The 20,343-nt window shown below is 52.7% G+C and overlaps 1 protein-coding gene across 1 annotated transcript in view; it reads left to right on the top strand.

Moving 5' to 3' along the window:
• GPC3 (glypican 3) overlaps positions 1-13,867 on the top strand; it is a 172,552-nt gene extending 158,685 nt beyond the window's left edge. Inside the window, exon 8 of the mRNA XM_054214410.1 lies at positions 12,717-13,867. Within this exon, the coding sequence (XP_054070385.1) occupies positions 12,717-12,892 (176 nt within the window). The 3' untranslated portion in view covers positions 12,893-13,867. The remainder of the gene's footprint in view (positions 1-12,716) is intronic.
• Positions 13,868-20,343: the final 6,476 nt, after the last annotated feature.

The following is a 20,343-nucleotide window of genomic DNA, read 5'->3' as shown; positions in this document are numbered from 1 at the left end:
CTGAGGGCTGGAGCCCCTCTGCTATGAGGACAGGCTGAGAGAGTTGGGGGGGTTCAGCCTGGAGAAGAGAAGGCTCCAGGGAGACCTTCGAGCCCCGTCCAGTCCCTGAAGGGGGCCTACAGGAAGGATGGGGAGGGGCTGTTGGCAAGGGCATGTAGCGATAGGACGAGGGGCAATGGTTTTAAACTAGAGCAGGGTGGGTTCAGATGAGACATTAGGAAGAAGTTCTTTCCACTGAGGGTGGTGATCCCCTGGCCCAGGTTGCCCAGAGAGGTGGTGGAGGCCCCATCCCTGGAGACATTCAAGGCCAGGCTGGGTGAGGCTCTGAGCAACCTGATCTAGTTGAAGATGTCCCTGCTGACTGCAGGGGGGTTGGACTAGATGGCCTTTAGAGGTCCCTTCCAACCCAACACATTCTATCATTCTGTGATAATGCCGCAAAATAGCGTTTAGGGCAAAATCAGGTAGAAAGAGCTGTGCTGTTTTCAGGGGCAGGAGAGAGCTGCTGCTGCTCCCCGAGGCCAGGGTGATGGCCAGGGAGGAGTGCGGTGGGGTGGAGCAGGGCTTGAGCCTGTCTCTTTTCTCTTTTCTGGGAGGATGGGAGAGGAGGGAGGCTGAAACGCAATTCTTGATTTCCAGGAAACTTTTATCTCTAATCTCTGTAATCCGTTTTAGAGAGGATTTTGTATTTTTCAAGGGATTTACAAACTGGATTACGTAGCCTTTTTATTTTGATTTTCCACTGCAGTTGTGACATTCCTGAGACTGAGCCGTGAGTGCTGCAGATAGAATGGAGCGGGAGGCATTCCTAGACGTGGACCTCGGGGTCCTCTTGTGTTGTCATCTCCTTGTTTCACTGTTCGGTCGATACCTGCTCACTGTGCCAATGTATGTGTCCCCAGAGCAATTTGGATGCTCCCATGTGAGCTGCTCGTCCCTGTCCCCGATACCCTCCATGGCTGCACGTGCAAGCTGACCTAGGGAGGTGGTGGGCCGATCCCCTCCCTCCCTTGCTCCCTCCTCCTCTGGTAGGGACAGCCATGGTGGTCTTCTTGAGCTCCACCATGGTCCCAGTCAGGAGCGCTGGTTTGGCGAGGTCCCAGCTGCAGGTCCTCAATCATGATGGGGAGCCCCTTGGCCCCCAGGAAAAAGCAAGTGAGATGAGATGGATCTGCCATACCCTGAGCACCGACACCGCGGTGTCCTGTGCTCAGCTGGGGCAGCACTGGGTTTCCCATCAGAGCTGCCACCGCCACCCAGCTCTAGCTTTCAGCGCCATCGTTACACTGGTGCTTTGGGACCAGGGTTTGCTCTCGGTCCAGGAGGGAGGCAGGGAGCAGGAATCAGCCCCATTTTTATGTCAGATGTTACGTGCACCAGGTAAGCAGCTGGGTTTAATTTGAGTCTTTCTCTGCAGTCATGCAGAAGGCAGTGCAAAGCCAGGTCCTGGTTTCAGACTTCAGTGGCTGTTCCCGGGGCTCCTTCCAGTGCAGGGAACATGACCTGAAGCTGTTAAAAAATTCCAGCCTATGAACCCAACCTTTCTTTTTCTATATAAAGTGGGAAAGTCGGGTATGGTGATGTTTCCCAGGGCCTCCCGCATTACCCCGTTTTTATAGGCTGAAGTCACTGTAATGTTGTTTTAATGCAGAGCCAGTTTAATTTATTTATTTATTTATTTATTTATTTTAGCAGCTTAACGCAATTAAAAAAGCCGGGTGGTGCTGTAGCCTCTCAGCTCCCTTCCCTTGGCAGTGCTCTCACCTCAACCCGTGCTCCGTGCAAATGATCTGGGGCCGGCTGGCTTCCCCGGCACGGGCAGGGGGAGCTGGCTCTCCATCCATGCCGGTAATGCTGGACAATGCAAGTGGAGAAAACCTTGGGGAGTTTCTCCAGGAGCAGAGGCAGGCTGAGCAGATGCCTGCGTAGTGCCATGCCTGAGCCTACCTGCAGGCTCTACTTGTGCGCTGAGCTGGTATATTCATGCCCAACCTGAAATCTAGGGTTATGGCCCGAAATCTCATTCCAGATTATTTTCCTTGGCGCCATGAGTTGTATCCTGCTGGAGCCTCTGTCAGTTTTGATCCCCGGGCTGGGAGTGCTGCTCAGGTGCGTCCTTTACGTGCGTGCTCAAGGAGCGAAACATCAACCGCCTTTGATTTTTCTTTTCCTTACAAGCGTAAGGCAATGATGGATGTGCAGGGACTTTTGACCCAGTGTGGACATTGCGCAAAGTCCTGGACCCTTCTGATTGAAGAGGCACATTTCTGGTTGCCTATTTGGAGCATGAATGCAGTGGCCTGGGTCCCATTCAAGTCTGGTTTCCACATGCTGTGAGTCACAAAGGAAGATGTCAGATGTTCCTGGGTGCCGTAACACCACCATGGGTTTTCTGATCATGCATTGAGAAACATCCTTCTGCCTCGAGGGCTGCTTTTAGGAGCTGGCATCTGGAAGGCGGGGACCATTGTTGTTCCCCTTAGGACTGCATCTTGTTGGGTCTTGCTAGTATATGAATGTCCTTAAGTGTCCTGAGCTTGGAGAGTTGAAGGCCAGCAGGTAGCAAGCAAGAGCTGCCTGTCCTGGTCATATACAAAGGCTTTTGGAGGAGGAAAGATGAGGGAGAAAATTTCAGTTTGATATGATTTTGTTGTTTTCAGTCATTAGAGGAAATATGAAGCATTTCATTTTGCTCTGCCGCCACTGTGAACATTAGCTCCCAAAATCAAGGCTGCCCTGAGGTGCCTCATGTGATAGCAGAGTGATCAGAATCATAGAATGATTTTGTTTGGGTTGGAAAAGACCTTTAAGATCATCAGGTCCAACTGTTAAGTTGGACTTAACCATGTCCCTCAGCACCACATCTACACGTCTTTTAAATCCCTCCAGGGATGGTGACTCAACCACTTCCCTGGGCAGCCTGTTCCAGCGCTTGACAACCCTTTCAGTGAAGAAATGTTTCCTAATACCCATCCTAAACCTCCCCTGGTGCAACTTGAGGCCATTTCCTCTTGTCCCATGGCCGGTTCCTTGGGAGAAGAGCCCGACCCCCCCTGGCTTCCCCCTCCTTTCAGGGAGTTGCAGAGAGTGAGAAGGTCTCCCCTCAGCCCCCTTTTCTCCAGGCTGAACACCCCCAGCTCCCTCAGCCGCTCCTCACAAGACTTGTGCTCCAGACCCCTCACCAGCTCCGTTGCCCTTCTCTGGACACGCTCCAGCCCCTCAGTGTCTCTCTTGTCATGAGGGGCCCAAAATTGAACACAGTATTCGAGGTGAGGCCTCACCAGTGCCTAGTACAGGGGGACCATCACTGCCCCAGCCCTGCTGGCCACACTGTTCCTGACACAGGCCAGGATGTTGTTGGCCTTCTTGGCCACCTGGGCACACTGCTGGCTCATATTCAGATGGCTGTCAACCAACACCCCCAGGTCCTTTTCCTGAAAGCTCTTACCACTTGCCCCAGGCAATCAATCCAGCCTGTCCAGATCCCTCTTCAGAGCCTTCCTACCCTCTAGCAGATCGACACTCCCACCCAACTTGTTGTCTGCAGACTTGCTGAGGGTGCACTCAATCACTTCATCCAGGTCATTGATAAAGATATTAAACAAAACATTCCCCCAGTACCGACCTGAACACAGCACTTGTGACCAGCCACCAACTGGAGTTAACTCCATTGACCACAACTTTTCGGGCTTGGCCATCCCGCCAGTTTTTCAGCCAGCGAAGGGTATGCCCGTCCAAGCAGTGATCGGTTTCTCTGGGAGAATGCAGTGGGAAATGGTGTCAAAGGCTTTACCAAAGTCTAGGTAGACAACAACCACAGCCGTTCCCTCATCAACTAAGCGGGTCACCTTGTCATAGAAGGAGATCAGGTTAGTCAAGCAGGACCTGCCTTTCATGAACCCATGCTGACTGGGCCTGATCACCTGCTTGTCCTGTAGATGCCACATGATGGCCCTTGAGAGGATCTGCTCCGTAACCTTCCCAGGCACCGAGGTCAGACTGACAGGCCTGTAGTTCCCTGGGTCCTCCTTCCAGCCCTTCTTGTAGATGGGCATCACGTTTGCTAGCCTCCAGTTGACTGGGACCTCCCTGGTTAGCCAGGACTGCTGACAAAAGGGAGGAAGAATGTCAGGCACCAGGATAGGTTAGGGGTGGACCTACTGGAAAGCAGCTCTGAAGAAAAGGATCTGGGGGTCTGGGTAGACAGTAAATTATCCATGAACAAGCAATGTGCCCTTGTGGCCAAGAAGGCCAACGGAATTCTGGGCTGCATAGGGAAGAGTGTGGGCAGCAGGTCAAGGGAGGTCATTCTCCCCCTCTACTCTGCCTTGGTGAGGCCACAACTGGAATACTGTGTCCAGTTCTGGGCTCCCCAGTCCAAGAGAGACAGGGAACTACTGGAGAGAGTCCAGCGTAGGGCAACAAAGATGATCGAGGGATTGGAGCATCTCCCTTATGAGGAAAGGCTGAGACAGCTGGGACTCTTTAGCCTGGAGAACAGAAGGCTGAGGGGAGACCTTAGTAACATTTACAAGTATCTAAAGGGTGGGTTTAAGGAGGATGGAGCCAGACTCTTTTCAGTGGTTCTCAGTAACAGGACGAGGAGTAATGGGCACAAGCTGGAACATAGGAAGTTCTGATCAAATATGAGGAAAAACTTCTTTATGGTGAGGGTGACAGAGCACTGGAACAGGCTGCCCAGGGAGGTTGTGGAGTCCCTTCTCTGGAGACTTTCAGGACCCACCTGGATGCAGCCCTGAGTGATGTGCTCTGGGCAATCCTGCTTTAGCAGGGGAGTTGGACTAGATGATCTCTAGAGGTCCCTTCCAGCTCTGAAATTCTGTGAGTCCATGAAATGATGGCAAGTGGCTTGATGAGCACTCCCAACAGCTCCCTCGGTACCCTCGGGTAGATCCCATCTGGCCCCATAGACTTGTGTGTGTCTAAGTGGTGTAGCAGGTCCCTCACCATTTCCCCTTGGATTACGGGGGCTTCGGTTTGTTCCCCATCCCTGTCTTCCAGCTCAGGGGGCTGGGTACCTGGAGAACAGCTGGTCTTACTATTAAAGACTGAAGCAAAGAAAGCATTAAGTACCCCAGCCTTTTCCTCATGCCTGGTCACTATGTTTCCCCCTGCATCCAATAGAGGATGGAGATTCTCCTTAGCCCTCCTTTTGTCGCTAATGTATTTATAGAAGCATTTTTTATTGTCTTTTATAGCTGTAGCCAGATTAAGTTCTAGTTGAGCTTTGGCCCTTCTAATTTGCTCCCTGCGTAACCTCACAACGTCCTTGTAGTCCTCCTGAATGGCCTGCGCCTTCTTCCAAATGTCGTAAACTCTCTTTTTTCCCCTGAGTTCCAGCCAAAGTTCTCTGTTCAGTCAGGCCAGTCTTCTTCCCCGCCAGCTCATCTTTTGGCACGTGGGGATGGCCAGCTCCTGCACCTTCAGGATTTCCTTCTTGAAGAATGTCCAGCCTTCCTGGACTCCTTTGCCCTTCAGGACTGCCTCCCAGAGGACTCTGTCAACCTGTGTCTTACGCAGGGATCGCTTTGTGGGTTTAGACTTTGAAGGTCTCCGAAGTGGGAGAGGGTGCCTCCACGTCTGGGTGGGCTAAGATACGTGGGGGATCTGCAGGGGCATTGCTTGACCCAGTCCTGTATTGCTGCCTCATACATCACTTCATTTCTATTCATACTCTTCTGTTTCCAGCTTTTGCTCTTTTTCTTTCTTGACTCCTGCCTTTGTAGATGCTTTTGCCTGTCCATGTTTAGCTCCCTATTTTTCAGTCCTTCTGTCCTAAGTTCCTTTAGATAGCAGCTCTTTTTCTGGATGGTACAGCTGGATATCAGACCAGGGCATGCTGCTTCATCAACAAAGTACAAGGACTCTGGCACTTCCAATTAATAATGCTAATGAGATTTGTTAATTTTTAATAGATTACATGAGCGTGTTTTGCTAAACACGTTTTTGTGGCTCCGCTCTGCGCGTACAGTTCAGAAACTCTTTCACTTGCTGCCAAAGGGAAAATGATTAATGCAATCGCAGACGCCAGATTCTCTTCGGGGCAAATCTAGAGCACACCAAGGAGCAAAGAAGAATTTAATGAGTATGTTTTCAAAGTAAACATAGGCCCAGGTCATAAATGATAGCCTTTCCTCGCCACCAGCCTCTGGGCAAGGCGGGGTGGAGGAGCAGTCGCTTGAATTGAGGTTATGGTGCATGTGTTGGGTTTTTGGGGGTGTTTTGTCCCTTTGCCCCATTGAAAGCTTGAGGACATCTGTGGATGAGACTTTTGTGGTAATGCTGGAGGTTGGGGAGACAGGGTGTGTGTACTGGCTGCCTTGCAGACCTCATGGCCAATTGCCCCGTGTACCCTGAGCAGCACCTGATTGCACCCCTGGTATGGGGCTGAGCTGAAGCTTCTTCATATCTCTGTGCTGGATGACCAAATCAACCTGGCGGCCACCCTCCGGGTTGCTTCAGTCCCGGGTGAATTTCCCCCAAATTGGTGCTGGTTTTGTGGAGGTGCCTGCGGTCTTTGGGTCGCTCACGAATGCAGGCTGCAGGCCATCAGCGGCACGCCGGCAGCCGGGATGTGTCGAAGAGCAAGTGGGGGAAAAGTCTGGGTTTGCAAATCAGCAATCCCAAACCTGATTCCCTTGGGTTTCTGCCCAGGAAGTTGGTTTTACCGCTCGCTGCTGAGCCGTGCCAGGCTCCCTCGGCCGCATTGCCGACGGCAGCGGGACGGTGTTGAGCTGGATTTTTTCTTCTTTTTTTTTTTCCAAATCTGTATTGCCAAGAGCCGCACCCCCTAAATTGCTGCGGAGGAGGTGGAAAAGCAGAGGCACAAGACCATGCACATGCTGCGCATCCATCTTGGTGATCTTGCAGCCGTGCCAACACAAGCATCATGGCCAGTCCCGGCTCAGCACTTTAATTACGCGCCGGCGCGGCCGCACCTATGGCTGGGCTGTTGCAGCTCGTTGTGCAAGAAGACAACTGGCAAACCTGTTGGTGCTCCAGGATTTTAGTGGTAATAAGCCAGAGGGCAAAACATCCCTGGTGAGATGAAACCGTGCTTGGCTAGGCATTTGGAAGAGTTTAAGGTGCTTTGGAGAAGCAGAGGGTTGGGGATCCCAGCTGTCTCCACGCTGTCATAGCCGTGTGTGCCGTGTAACTCCATGGACAGGCTCAGACGTTGTCTTTGTGGAGCAGAGATGTGTTTGTAGTATGAGCTGTTTGCGTGAGAAAGGCAGGTGACTGGAGACTGAGGCGAGCAGAGCTTTTGGTGTTCCAACAGGAAGAGTTTGGGATTAAAATCGACAAAAATGAAATGAAATCTAGCTTTCAGGTGCAAACACCTGTGAGAGTGAAGTGGTCGGAGGTGTAGAGAAGGAGAGAGTTGGCAGCCAGGGTCAGGCAGTCTGGCCTGTGGGATCACAGGCTCTTATGCTTCACCTTGTAATGAGTCAACAGCTTGGGCTTGACTCAAACATCTTGCCCTTTAAGAAATCTAGTCTTGCTTTGGGGTCTGGCAATTTGTTCCTCACGCTGATGAGGCTTGCTGCTTAAAAAAATTAAACAAAGCAATCCACCCCAGAGGCTGTAATTCTCATTGGTGATGGTAGCATGCGCTTTCCTAGACAAATCCTGAAGGATGTGCACAGGCAGATGTTCACAACTGACCAGGAGAGCTGCAGGAGCTTGCCAAGCTGCCCTGCTTGTCTCGGACATTTCTCCTCGATGTGTTTTGCGCTTTATTGGAAACACATGGTCATGATCCATTCCCTAGTCCCTTCACACCACCAAGCTCCTTCCATCATTTGCAAATGAGGGCCATCACCACGTCCCCACGAGTGCTTTGGCCCACTCGGCAGCCTCCTTCCCTGAACACGCTGCGTTGGTTTTGCCTGGGGCGGGGATCCCCGTCGCACCCGTTGCCACTGCCGCCAGCGGAGCTATCAAGTGACACCGCCGGGCGGTTGTCATGCGTGGCCATCCGTTACGACTCTGTTACTATATTAGGTCCATCGCTGGAGCCATCTGCTGGGGCAGGCTTGGCAGGCGGGCAGCACGGATGCCTGCCTGCGAGACGACATTCCCTGGCTCCGAGCTGTGACAGCAGCCGAGCCGGCCCGCAGGAGCCGGGCACCGTCCTCTTGGAGGTCATTTGCCAGAGTGGCATTTGCTAGCAGCGCTTTGCTTAAGGCTGTGGTGTCCTTTTAGGGGTGAAAAGGGGTGTTTCGGGAGGCAGGGGTGGATTTGGCACAGGACTGCCTGCCGTAGCGCTGCCTGCGTGCCAGTACTCATCCTCCTGGCTTCTTCTGCGCCAGCTGCCGTGGGACGACTTATACCAACTCAAACCCAATCTCCTCCTGCTTCGCCTGCCTTTTGTAGCCGGCTCCAAAGCTAGCGTGGTTCAGCAAGGAGAGCTTTTTAACCCTTCCTGCCTGATAATCCCGCACAGAGTCTGTACGCCTAATTCTCCTCCCAATCCACGGAAAAATACCGCCGGCTTCATTTCGCGGGTGGGGAACGCGCGTGCTGTAGGGCTGGCGGCAGGTTTTGTCACCCACGCTGCGAGACCACGGCTGCTTTTGCCGTCCTGGGAGGGCACAGCGCAGCAGCTTTGTGTTAGAGGGGCTTTTCTTACAAAAGATGCTTCCGGAGGCACCGGCTTGTGTTGGGCTGGAGACCTTTCGCCAGCTGCGTAAGGGCTCTGGGAAACGGCACGGCACACTCGGCTTGCACGCAGGGAAAAAAAAAAAAAAAAAGGCAGAGCTAATGATTGACTATTATTTTAAGGGGATTATCTAATCCGCAGCCCAGAGGACAAGAGGGGCCAAAATGAGTGAAGATTGAACCCGTGATTAGCGCAGATTTTTGGTAATACCCTCTGGATTCTAACTGATTATAAACAGAAACAGATTTTCCCAGTTTGCGCACACACACCCCCCCACCCCCCTCTCCCCCCCCCAAAAAAGCCTTTGCAGGCCAAAGTGGGGGGAAAAAAAAAAAGCCAAAGCTTTGTAGTAGAAACTGTGGCAAATTAAGTGTGTGATCAGAGCTGGGGCAGGGGAGATGTTTACTGCAGAAGATGGCTGGGGGCAGGCAGGCCGGCAGAGGAGCAGCTTCTCTTGGGTTATTTTGCAGCATAAAGGCAGAGTTTTGGGTGGAAGTGCCCGAAACGGCATATGTGGGAGGTTAGTCTCTGCCACCCCACCACCCATCCTGCAGCTCCATCCCTGGTGCCGGGGCTCCGTCTCTCCCGGCGGCTCGGGGAGGAGGAGGTGCGGGGATGCGGCAGTGGCCTGGACTCACCGGGGATCCTAACAAAGGCTGGAAACCATAACGGAGCACCCTCAGGAAGTACCTGGTTAGGAACACTTGCTAATTTGGGTTCCTGGATTTGAAATATGATGATGATTATTACATATTTTTAACGTTGTTATTGCCCGGACCTGGCTGACAGCTGCCTCAGGTCTGTTAGAAGCTAATAGTTTTTATTTTCCTTCCCTCCTATGTACCAAAGGTCAGGAGAAGTTAAGTGAAAGGGATTTGCAAGAGTTACGGGCCCATTATTAATACAGAATAAAAGATGCATGGCTAAATCCATCAGGCCTAAAATTACAATTGGGCACGAATAAGCGCAGAGAAGGAAACAATGGAAGGAACAGCAAAAACAAACAGCACACCCAAGCACTAAACTTCTGAAGCAGCTGAACAAGGTTAGGAAAATAGCTCTCCGATCCCTGAAGACAAGAGAGTTTCTGTTCTCTTCTCTTAAATTTGGTCAAAGAGGATGAATGAGAGAATCGCCATTCCCATTTGGATGAAATGCCGTGATTTAAAAATTGCCCTTACTCCAGTTCAGGTGAAATCCCAGAATTTGAAGATTTCTCGTGTAAAAGAATATGTCTGAAATGATCATTTTGATACACTTTGGCTGAATGTATCCAACACGATTCAGCTGCGGCATTGCGCACCGTGCGGGAACTCACGTTTCATAAATTACAGTGAGATTTTAAATGGGAACATAAAAAACCCTTCGTGCTGTTAAGAACCTTGCTGAAACACTCTTTTGTTTCAAATTTCTCTTCTAAACTGAAGGCAAGAGTAGTTACTCAATTCCCATGGTTTTTCTTAGTTTTACTGGATGTCCCATAAGAGAATATTCTACCCCAAAAGCTCTGCCCACCAGCTGCAGATCTCTGGCCTGGGAGCACGTGGGTGCCTGATAGTACAGTGACCCCGTGGGGCATAGGGTTTAGGAGTCTTTGGAGTGTGTGGAAACACCTTCCAAAACGCACCAGGGCAGGTCACCTGGAGTACTGTGTCCAGCTCTGGAGCCCTCAACACAAGAAGGACATGGACCTGTTGGAGCGGGGCCAGAGGAGGCCACGGAGATGATCCGAGGGCTGGAGCCCCTCTGCTGTGAGGACAGGCTGAGAGAGCTGGGGGGGTTCAGCCTGGAGAAGAGAAGGCTCCGGGGAGACCTTAGAGCCCCTTCCAGTCCCTGAAGGGGGCCTACAGGAAGGATGGGGAGGGGCTGTTGGCAAGGGCATGTAGCGATAGGACGAGGGGCAATGGTTTTAAACTAGAGCAGGGTGGGTTTAGATGAGACATTAGGAAGAAGTTCTTTCCAATGAGGGTGGTGATCCCCTGGCCCAAGTTGCCCAGAGAGGTGGTGGAGGCCCCATCCCTGGAGACATTCAAGGCCAGGCTGGATGAGGCTCTGAGCAACCTGATCTAGTTGAAGATGTCCCTGCTGACTGCAGGGGGGTTGGACTAGATGGCCTTTAGAGGTCCCTTCCAACCCAACACATTCTATGATCATTGCCCTGATGGGACATTGTACCAGCTGAGGAGTCTTGTGTAAAACAACCAACTGCAAAATAACCTGCTGTGATTTTCTTAACATAAAATCCCTTCCCTTATTCTGCAGAAAATAAGCTTGGGAAAATAAGGCGGTGCAGCCAGGCTGCTCCCAAACTGCCCCAGAGGCCGAGCATCCCTTGTGCCAGAGGGACTTTTTGTTCCTGTGCTTGGAAGGCAGCACAAGATGGGCAGAGGTGGCCTCCGGGCGCATCCCTTTCAGGGTGGCACCTTTTCCTGCTCTGCCCAGGGGTCTGCAGCTCCGGAGGACAGCAGCATGTCTGCACTATTAAGAGGAAAAGCAGGAAAGCTGTGGAGAAGAGGAATCCCAGCATTTGTGGCTATCTCCTGGAGAAGTCAGAGTTTACCAGGCGGGTTTTGGTTGCACTGCGCTGTTTGTGCGGGAGGATATCTGCTCCCTTTCAGCCATTTCTGACCCTCTTTGATGGCCTGGGCTGACTCACTTGTCGCACTAACATGGTTATGCTTTTGTTTTGTAGTGTTTGGGTATTTTTGATTAAGAAATACTGCCTGTTTGCTTTGGCAGTGGTGCTCGTCAGATTGATGCGGCGTTTTTTTAGCTGGAGTGTTTATTCAGCCTCTTGGATTCTTTCTCAGGGGTGGGGTGGGATGATCCAAACCCATCAGTATGCTGGTGATCCACGAGGACTTGTGAAAGGCTTGAGCCAGGGTCTCTTCTGATGGAAACCACTGGCTTCCTCCACTTCCAAAGGCCAGGCTTAACTGACTCCCATCCAGACAAGAAACCTGGGCCCCAGAAGGAGATGGCAGCAGCACGAGATGGGGAGCGAGGAACCCGCTGCCTGAAGTCAAGCACTGGTGCACCTTCTCGGTCCAAATGCTCAGCGGGTACAAATGCTCCGGGTAGATCTGGCTGATGGCATCGTAAAACACCTTAGGCTTTTTGTTCTTGGCCCTGAGAATTGCTGCTTTCTTGCCTTTCCACGTTGTCTGTTTGGACTTTTTTATTCCTCCCTGTCTCAGGGAGACGAGGGTAACTGTGACTTACTGCTCAGCACGTCCCTTGCAGCCAGTGATGGATTGTCACAAGCTTTTCTCCATTAATATCATGCTCCTCTGCCGGGACTATCAAAACTTTTATCCTAGGCATTGTCTTGGGTTGCAGCTCCCATGTGCTTCATCTCAAAGTCCCCATGTTGCAACACCAGCACGCCCGGGGTGCGTGATCCCTTCACATTCCTCGCTCTCCAGCGCTTTGATGAGGTGGACAGGGGATGGGATGGATATGTTGAAAATGCTGTAAGGAGCATGTTTTGCACATACTTACGTAAGACTACGGAAATGCAGAAACGCCGAGCGCTCCTCAGGTCCTCCAACCCGGAGGTATTTGGTGAGCAAGGCCCTGTGGTGCCTCGGGGTTTGGGAGGACTTCTTTGCGCTCGCCTGGATTTCCTCACTCCTGCACACAGCCTCGCGGTGTCTGGCGAGCGGACACAGTTTGCATTGCTAAACGCCCACTCCAAAGCTCAGCTGATGTTCTTTGGGAGTAGGTCTCCAGCAAGCCAGATCCCCTTCTCTCTTTTGTTTTCTTACTGGGGCACCTTACAGTTGTGATTTTTTTGGTCTTTCTTTGCTCTGGGACTGGGGCGGGATGCGGGACTGACAAGATGTTTGCTAAGCTCTTCTCGCCCATCCACCCCTGCTGGGATGCCCTCAACCATGCACGGACCCAGCTGTCCCCGACTGCCAGCACGGGCTGCCCCGGGGGCCCTAGTGCTTGGTGGGGGCTGGACATGCCGCGTGTCGGGATGTCGGCACACATCACTTCTTATGAACCACCTCTCTCCTTCTGCTTTCAGAGCTGGTGTACGACCTGGATATGGATGATGCCTCTGCAAACAAGCAGCTTCTGAATCAGCAAAGCAAAGACGGCGCCGCGGTCCCCAGCAGTGACCCCGGGAGCGCAGCCCCCCGCCTTGGCCCTGCCGTCGCCGTCGCCCTGGTCCTGCCGCTGCTGCTGGGCCACCAGCCCTGAGTGGTGCCGGTGGCATCGCTCGGTGTCTCTCCATGCCTTTTTTTGAATGAGGAAGACATTCGGAACCTCTCCTGAAATATATACACATTTCCAAAGACAGGGCAAATGACTGGAGTCGGTTTTATAAAAGAGTACGGTATCTTCACACGGCCTCACCCCCTAAAAAAGCCTTTTTTCATGGTAAACTAGTAAATACGTAACAGCCCTTTTTAAAGATAATCCTGTTTCATATAAGAAGGTTGATATTAAATTGTGTTCCTCGCAGTTTTTGAAGACTGAGGTCTCCATTGCTCTTAAGCTGAAGACCATATTTCACCTTGAGTTGCTCGAATATGCATGGGGTACAGAGCACCTACGATTTATAAAATACTCTCAGCAAATATCAGAACCCTGATCCTAGATGACTTAATACAGCTTTTGTCTGCAGTTCAAGCAGGTTTTGTACTTACTTCAAATTCAAGGCTCACCCTAGGAGTCTGGCCAGGCACATAATATGGAGGGTGTGTGAAGACAGAAGAGAGAAGCTCCGCCATAAGGCGGGAGGAAAGACGTTGTGCGAGAGGAGTTGTGGTGCGCCGGGATTGTCGTGGAGATGTGCTGCCGCGGGCACAAAGCACACTTGCATTGTGGCAAGTTGCAGGTGATTTTGCTGCTCGCCTCCCAGCCAGGTCCTGTGAAGCCCTTCGGTGCAAGCGTCTGGTCCCCTCCGGCATCCCCGTGGCCCATGCAATGCTCTGGTTTTATTCTTCAGAAGTGAAGCACCTCCTTTCCCACGGGAAATCTGCAAACGCGGCTCCAGCCAAAGGACAGACGGCGTGGATGTACATGCCGTGTTTTACGGGGATGAATAACGGGCGTTCAACACATTGTGCTATGAGAGAGAAAAGAAAAGGATTTGCAGGAGCCTGAGGCAGATGAAACTCTTACTCACATGTTTCTTTGCATGTTACTTTACTTAAGCTATCTCTAAAATAAAGGTCGGTTGTTCTATAAACGGTGCACTGGAAGTAGCCTCCCGTGTGTGCGAGGCGATGCTCTGCCTTGTGCCAGGAGTGGGCAGCCTGGAAAGGCCATCGGTGCCTGGCGTGGGGGCGCCGGGGGAAGGCTTGGCTTAGTCTGATTAAACGGACGGGCCGGGGCCAGGCAGTGTTTGGTTTGGTTCCTGGCCAAAATGTTTACATATTGCTGTTTAAGACACTGCCTTTATTAGAGCGATTATGTCTGCAGTATCTTAAGCCGCAGTGTGCGCACGTACGCGTGCACGCACACGTGCAAATGCATGCTTTAAATACTCGTGTGCCTTGGACCTTTTTAAAAGCAGCTTTATGCGTGGGAGAAAGTAGATAAATCCGAACCGTGCGATCAGATGGTTTGGAGAGCAGAATCTGTGCCCGGTCTCCGTGGTGGGGCTCATCTGGCTGACCCTGATTTGGAGCGTTGGGACTGCGTGAAGGGCATCAGGAGCTGTGGCAGGGGGAGAGCTGGCTGCTCGCTCCGCTCCTCTGTGCTAAGCCCTGGCGTGACCCACTGGTTAATGGTCGGAGCGCTTAACCTCTGGGTTTTCAGCCCCCTCGTGTCCCATCTGCATCGTGGTGAGCGCCGGGGACGCCTGGGCAGCGCTGGCGCCATGCAGGTTTTCCTGTAAGTGCTGTTTTTTTACATGCGTGCCCATGTGATGCGTATTTGTAAACGCGTGTTTGTATTTTGCGTGTTCGCAAACCATATTGCAATCCTCTCCGTCTCTCAGGATCGCTGCTTGCCGGGGAGCCCTCGGGTCGAAGGGGTGACGCGGGGAGAGCCGTCGGCGTTGCTGGCGGAGGCATTTCTTAACCCTCCTGATACTTGGCTCCCACGTTGGCCCAGCTCTCCCCATCATTCCCACTCCCCGCACCGCAGCTGGCTCTGCCCATGAGCCTCTGCTCCACCAAAGGGAATATTTTATTAGCGCCACTTGAAATCCCATCGCTCCTTCCCTTCTGATCGTTTCCTTTCATCCCCCTGGAGCGCTGGGGGTGGGAGCGGGCCGCTGCGTTTGTTTGGAGATGACGTGCTGCTGCTGCCTTGCCAGGTATCCCCAGTACCAGCGCAGGGACCTTCTCTCCTCTAACGTCGTGTCAGAAATATTCTGTGTGCGCCTTCCTTAGATAAGTAGCAGGATGGGATGGTGACACCGGCTCCTCTGCAGCGTGAGTCCAGGGTGCTTGCTTTCTCTCTCAGGGGGACGGCACAGGCTGTGCCTCGCCATGTGTCTCACAAAGCCCCCCGGTTTCCCCCCCTGCGCATCACCAAGCCCCCACAGCACAACACCGGCGCTTCTCAGCAGACCCCTCTGTAGCACGCTGAGCCCGGTTTCCCGTTGCACGCACACGCTGTTTAGCAAAGCTAGGCTTGTTGGAGACTTTGTTGTGATAAGAGATCACAAAAAAGCAGCCTCTGAGCCTGCTACCTGCCAAGTTTATAAAATAACGCATTATAACTTGAAAAAAAAAGCTGCTGACTTTTACCCTGTGGTGGTTTTGTGCACATGTTTCAACATGGGTTTTTGCAAGGGATGCCTTGGCCACCAAGGTGAAGTAAAGCTGGCGTTCAGTTTTGGGCAGTGTTCCATTCCCATGTCATGAGAAATAAGGAATAATTGGTCCTTGTTTGATTCTCCACATTACCATTGCTTACTGTGTGACCTGTGTTGCCGTGGGATGGGACATCTGCATCAGGAGAGGGAGCACTGTCACCTCCCCTGCCCGTGTGTACCCGGAGCTCCATGCCTTGTCCCAGGGCTTACGGGTTTAACCGCTAACAGATGGTCAAGATATATTTCAATTTTTCTTCATTATTACTAGTGTATTTACATTTTTTAGTATATATATCAGTAATGGGTATATGTATCATATATGCAATAATATAGGAGGTGTGGGGCTAACAACAGTAGATGCCGGGGCCGGGTCTTGGCTGCGCTCACAGCACCGTGATAACGCGGCGATGTGGCTCCGGCACCGGCGGTGGCCGCGTCCGGACAGCGAGGCATGTGGCCAGAGTAAATATCTGTCTGGTTTTCTGCCGGCGGGAAAAGCAGCCGATCAGAGGAGTTTATGTCATGGAGGTGCTTCAGCGGGGGCGGGGGGGGGGGGGGATCAGAAAAAAACCCACTTTTCTAGATAATTTCCAGCCCTGACGTGAAACCCAGGGCTGGTCCGGAGCTGTTGCAGACTCTGATCACTGTGTCTCCCCGTGCAGAGCCGTGGGCTCCTCGGGGCAGCGCGGCTGCCCTCCGTCTGCCACCGCCGCGTCCTTGCAGGCTCGGCGCTTTGTGCCGCTGCCAGCTAAAGAGCCAACGACCTTGGGGAAGGTTTCCAGTCTCAGGTGGTTGAGCCCTTACCCCCTGCCACTTAACCTTAACACTTCCCAGCTGGTTTTACAGCTCTCGTTAAACCCTGGTGGCAGCAGCGGGGTGGCCGGGAACATGCCACCCCCGTGGACATCCCGTGAATGGGCAGGAGCAAGCAGCATCACCCCGCGCACAAAGCCAGGTGGGGAAGCCGGTACCTTTCCCCGTGTCTGAGGATGGTGATGAGATGCAAACATGTGCTTAGCATGTGTAATGTATTTCTGTGCTAACCATGCATCAAATTATAATTTAAAACCAAAATATTTTTGTTGGATGGGAAGTCCCAGTTCATTAATCAATTGACTAATAGTTTAGCACTGGAATGGTATAATCTAACGCGCTTAACAGCTGCTTGAAACAGCTGGTGCTTACAGCTCATGCTGTTTTGGGAAGTGAAATCTAGAGTGTCTCAGTTTTGTTTTGCGGGGAGTTTTTTAGAGTTGCTTGTTCATCTCCATGAGCAAAGCCCTCAAGCGCGCTGGAGCGGGGATCCAGCGGGGACGTGGGACTGGACTCACTGGGACTTCCAACCGAAACCAAGTCCGGCTTGCACGGAGGATGCAGAGAGCACCGGCCGTGCCTGCAAACGTGGCAGCCGGACACGGGGCGGGGGGGTTCCTGCGGGTTTGTGTAAGGGGAACGCATGTGATCCTGTGCTGTCAGGTGTTTTGATTTGCTTTTGGGACAAAACCGGTGCTCACAGAGCTGTGGGTACAGCGCCAGCAACCGCGAGGGCAGGTCCCAGCCTCGGAGGGCTCTCGGTCGGGGCACAGGGCAGGCTCCTGGCGAGGTGGCACGCTGGGGAGCGCTGTGTCGGATGGGGAGGAGGTGAGTGCCTCGCACTGCCTCCTGCCCTGTTTCCTCAGCAGCTGCGGGTCCATGGTGATACCTTCGCAGCCCCGTGGAAGGCGGTGGCGGGGAGCAGTCCTGGGGTGGAAGAGGCGCGGGAAGCAGGGGGACGAGCGGGCTGCTGGTGGGGACCAGACCCAAGACGTCGCATCAGTCTCTAAAGTAAAGCACAGGAAACCACAGAAAGACCTCGAAATGCTCCAAACGGAGCCACGTGTGCTGTTGAGACACCTCTTTCCCACCTCGGAGCACGTAGCTCGGTGGTGGAACCAGCCACGGCCAAGCCCGCTGGCTCTCTAGCTCACTTGAGCTAAAGCAGCTCAGAAATACCATTTGGTTCCCAAGGGCTTGGGTGCCTCGGTGGGAATTTCCCTGACCTTGCCAGCAGCACCGCAGTTTAATGATCGACAAACGCTGCTAAAGCTTTACCAGGTCACGAGCCACGCGCCCCAGAAGCAGGTGTCCGTTCCCAGAAATCCAGGGATTTTTTCAGTGTGGGCTCCGCAGCCGGGGGCGACTCAGCTGGCCATCAGCCAGTTCACAAATCCGCCTTGTGCTGCAGTTGTTGCTTGAGCAAGGAGCCAGGTATGGAGGTGTCAGGGGGGTGAAATCCGCAGCCAGAGGGGAATGAGGTGAAACCATCACATTGGAAGATGCTCGCTGGTCCTCAGTGTGGGAATTTGGGTTTTCTATTCGGGACATGGTGAAACTCTCCGTGTGAAGACAAGTGGTGGGTTTTGTTCGTCTCCAGCCTGCAGCTTCTTCGTGGGAGACTTCACTAAGAAGTAAAAGTGGGGAAAAAAAGCCTCAACCCAAATCCACAAACAACCCCCTAAATAAGCTTGTCAAAATGTTACCGAAGGACATTCCCCAGAGATGAGGTAACTGAAATTTTGATACAGGCAGATGAAGCGGCCCTGGCATGTTTATACAGTCAGCAAATTTACTGCCTTCAAAAAAAAAAAAAAAAACCCAGAAAAGCAGTCACTATTAATCAAATATAGTTTATTTTGTCAAACATTGTATCCTTTTGAAAATAAACATCTTGGTGTTGTTTTGCTGAGAGCATGCTAGGATCTGAAGTACACATCCATGCCTCTGGGCTGCAAAACGCCGTATCCCACAACCCTTCCCGACACCTAACGCTCTTCCCGCAAAAGCCGTCGTGCCCAGCTCCCGGCGAGGCTCCCGGCGAAGTGTGTGCCAGCCCTGCTGCCCAAAAGGTTTGGGGGAAAAAAAAAAACAACCCATGCTTGCTGCTGAGGGGTTTTTCCTCCTGGGCGGTGGGGTGGGAGTTGGTGCTGGTACCCGGGAGCGCTTCATGGGAAAGGAAGGGCCCCATTAGGGACCGTTCGGGGTTATTTCAGATGCTTCTTGGTGGCCGCAGGGACGCAGAAAGCTTCTCCTGAATGTTCCGGCACATTTCCCAGTGCTGAAAATCAGACTTTTCCATAGCAGAAGTATCGACCTAGCCTCAACCTCCCAGTTTGGTGGCTGTCACCTCCTTCGTAGGAGCCCAGCAGAGACCTCGCCAACTTGCAACGAGTTTGTCAGCCGTTTCTGTTTGCTTTCGCTGTCGTCTTTGCTGGCATTATTTCAGCGTGCAAAGATGCTGCACATCCAGAAAGGAAGTCACTGCTGGATCCAAGCAGCACAACCACCCCTTTGCATCCATCCCTTTGCGGGCAAATCACTAAAAAGAAGTGGAAAGCCCGCCTGTAGCAGCCTGCATCCCCTCAGTGTCATATTATATTACCATCCACCATGTTCGCAAACGGGAAAATAAACACGGGCTGGATAGCAAAGCAAGAGGCTGTTTAATTACAGATGTTAAGAAGAATGACGTGTGTGTACATTCCACCCAGAAGTGGATTAAAGTGGTGACCTTTCCCGTGGTGTGAAAGGGGTTTGTTGTGGAATGCAGGCATCTCGTGTCACTTCAAGATCTGCCAGACATTTTTGTTGCCCCCGTTGTTTATGGTTAACGTTGGATGATGTCTCTCGAAGCTGAATCTCAGCGGCTGACCGCGTTTTCTGAGAACTTGTCATCTGGACTCTGTCTAGCAAAATTCCCGGTATTGGGTGTATTTGTTCCCATTTGAAGGAAAAACAATGTTTTCCAGAAAAGAAAAACAAGTAAAGGGAGGATGGTGGCATAAGTAAGTGACTCATAATGTTGAGCTGAAACCTGCAGAAGGATCCAGGATTTGGCCCAGGGTGCCAGACCCATGGCGTGAGTCACCGCTATTGCCTGTCAATGTGTGTGTGAGAAACATCCCCGGAGCGTGGTAGCCAGCGCAGGCACTTTGTCTGGTAGCCAGTGCAGTCACTTCACCGTGGCAGTGCCACAGAGGCATCAGGGCCGGCTTTGCCCTGCACCACCTCCTACAACAGTGTCAGAGGAGAAGGATGCTATTTCCAGTCCAACAAGTTCTTGCTTCCTTGCAGCCCTTCTAGCAGGACCCTTGCTGCAGGTTGGCGTGGGCCGAACACACGACCAGCCGGTTCTTCGCTGTTCTGCCCCTGGGAAGGCTGATAAAGCAGGAGGGGAAGGGAAGAAGAGCTTTCACACCAGTATCCCCAGCCTGCGTGACGTGCAATCCCCAGCAAAGGACTTACTGCACATTGGAGCAAGCCCAGGCTGGGCGCTGCAACCAAAGTGGCTCATGGAAGCCCTTGCCAGCGCTTCCAGCAGATGCTGGCGGCTGGGAGGACCAGGCTGGGAAGCACGGAGCAGGGAGATGCTATCTGGCCAAGGCGCTAATTGGCCTGGATAATTGCAGAGAGGGTCAGAGTCTGCGGGTTTGGTAATGAATGACTGATGGCAGCGAGGGGGTCGCTCTGTGCCTGTGGCCAGGAGCTCTTTCCTTAATTGCTGCCTCTTATCAACTTACAGCAAGGGAAGGATGACAGGGTGGTGGAGGCCTGCGATGGCCGCCAGCCACCTGGCCTTGTTTTGGGGAGCCAGTGACGCAGAGGCATGGGGGCACGGCCTGACGCATTTGGGTGCTAAGGGCCCAGGTATGCCGTGATCCTTGTCCCGCTCCCCCGTGGCACCGGATTGAGGGGCAGTGTCTGCTGCGTGGGCTTGGGATGCAACATCCTGGGACAGGATCTGACTCCAGTGTCACTTGGCAGAGTGGCGAGGTGTGGGGCAGGGCGCTGCGGCGCCCGCTCAGCGGTGAAGGTGCGGGGAGCCTGGCAGCCAGGGGGGAGC

The sequence above is a fragment of the Rissa tridactyla genome, chromosome 9, assembly GCF_028500815.1.
Source record: "Rissa tridactyla isolate bRisTri1 chromosome 9, bRisTri1.patW.cur.20221130, whole genome shotgun sequence".
Taxonomy (NCBI): Eukaryota; Metazoa; Chordata; class Aves; order Charadriiformes; family Laridae; genus Rissa; species Rissa tridactyla.
This window is presented reverse-complemented; position numbering and strand designations above follow the sequence as displayed.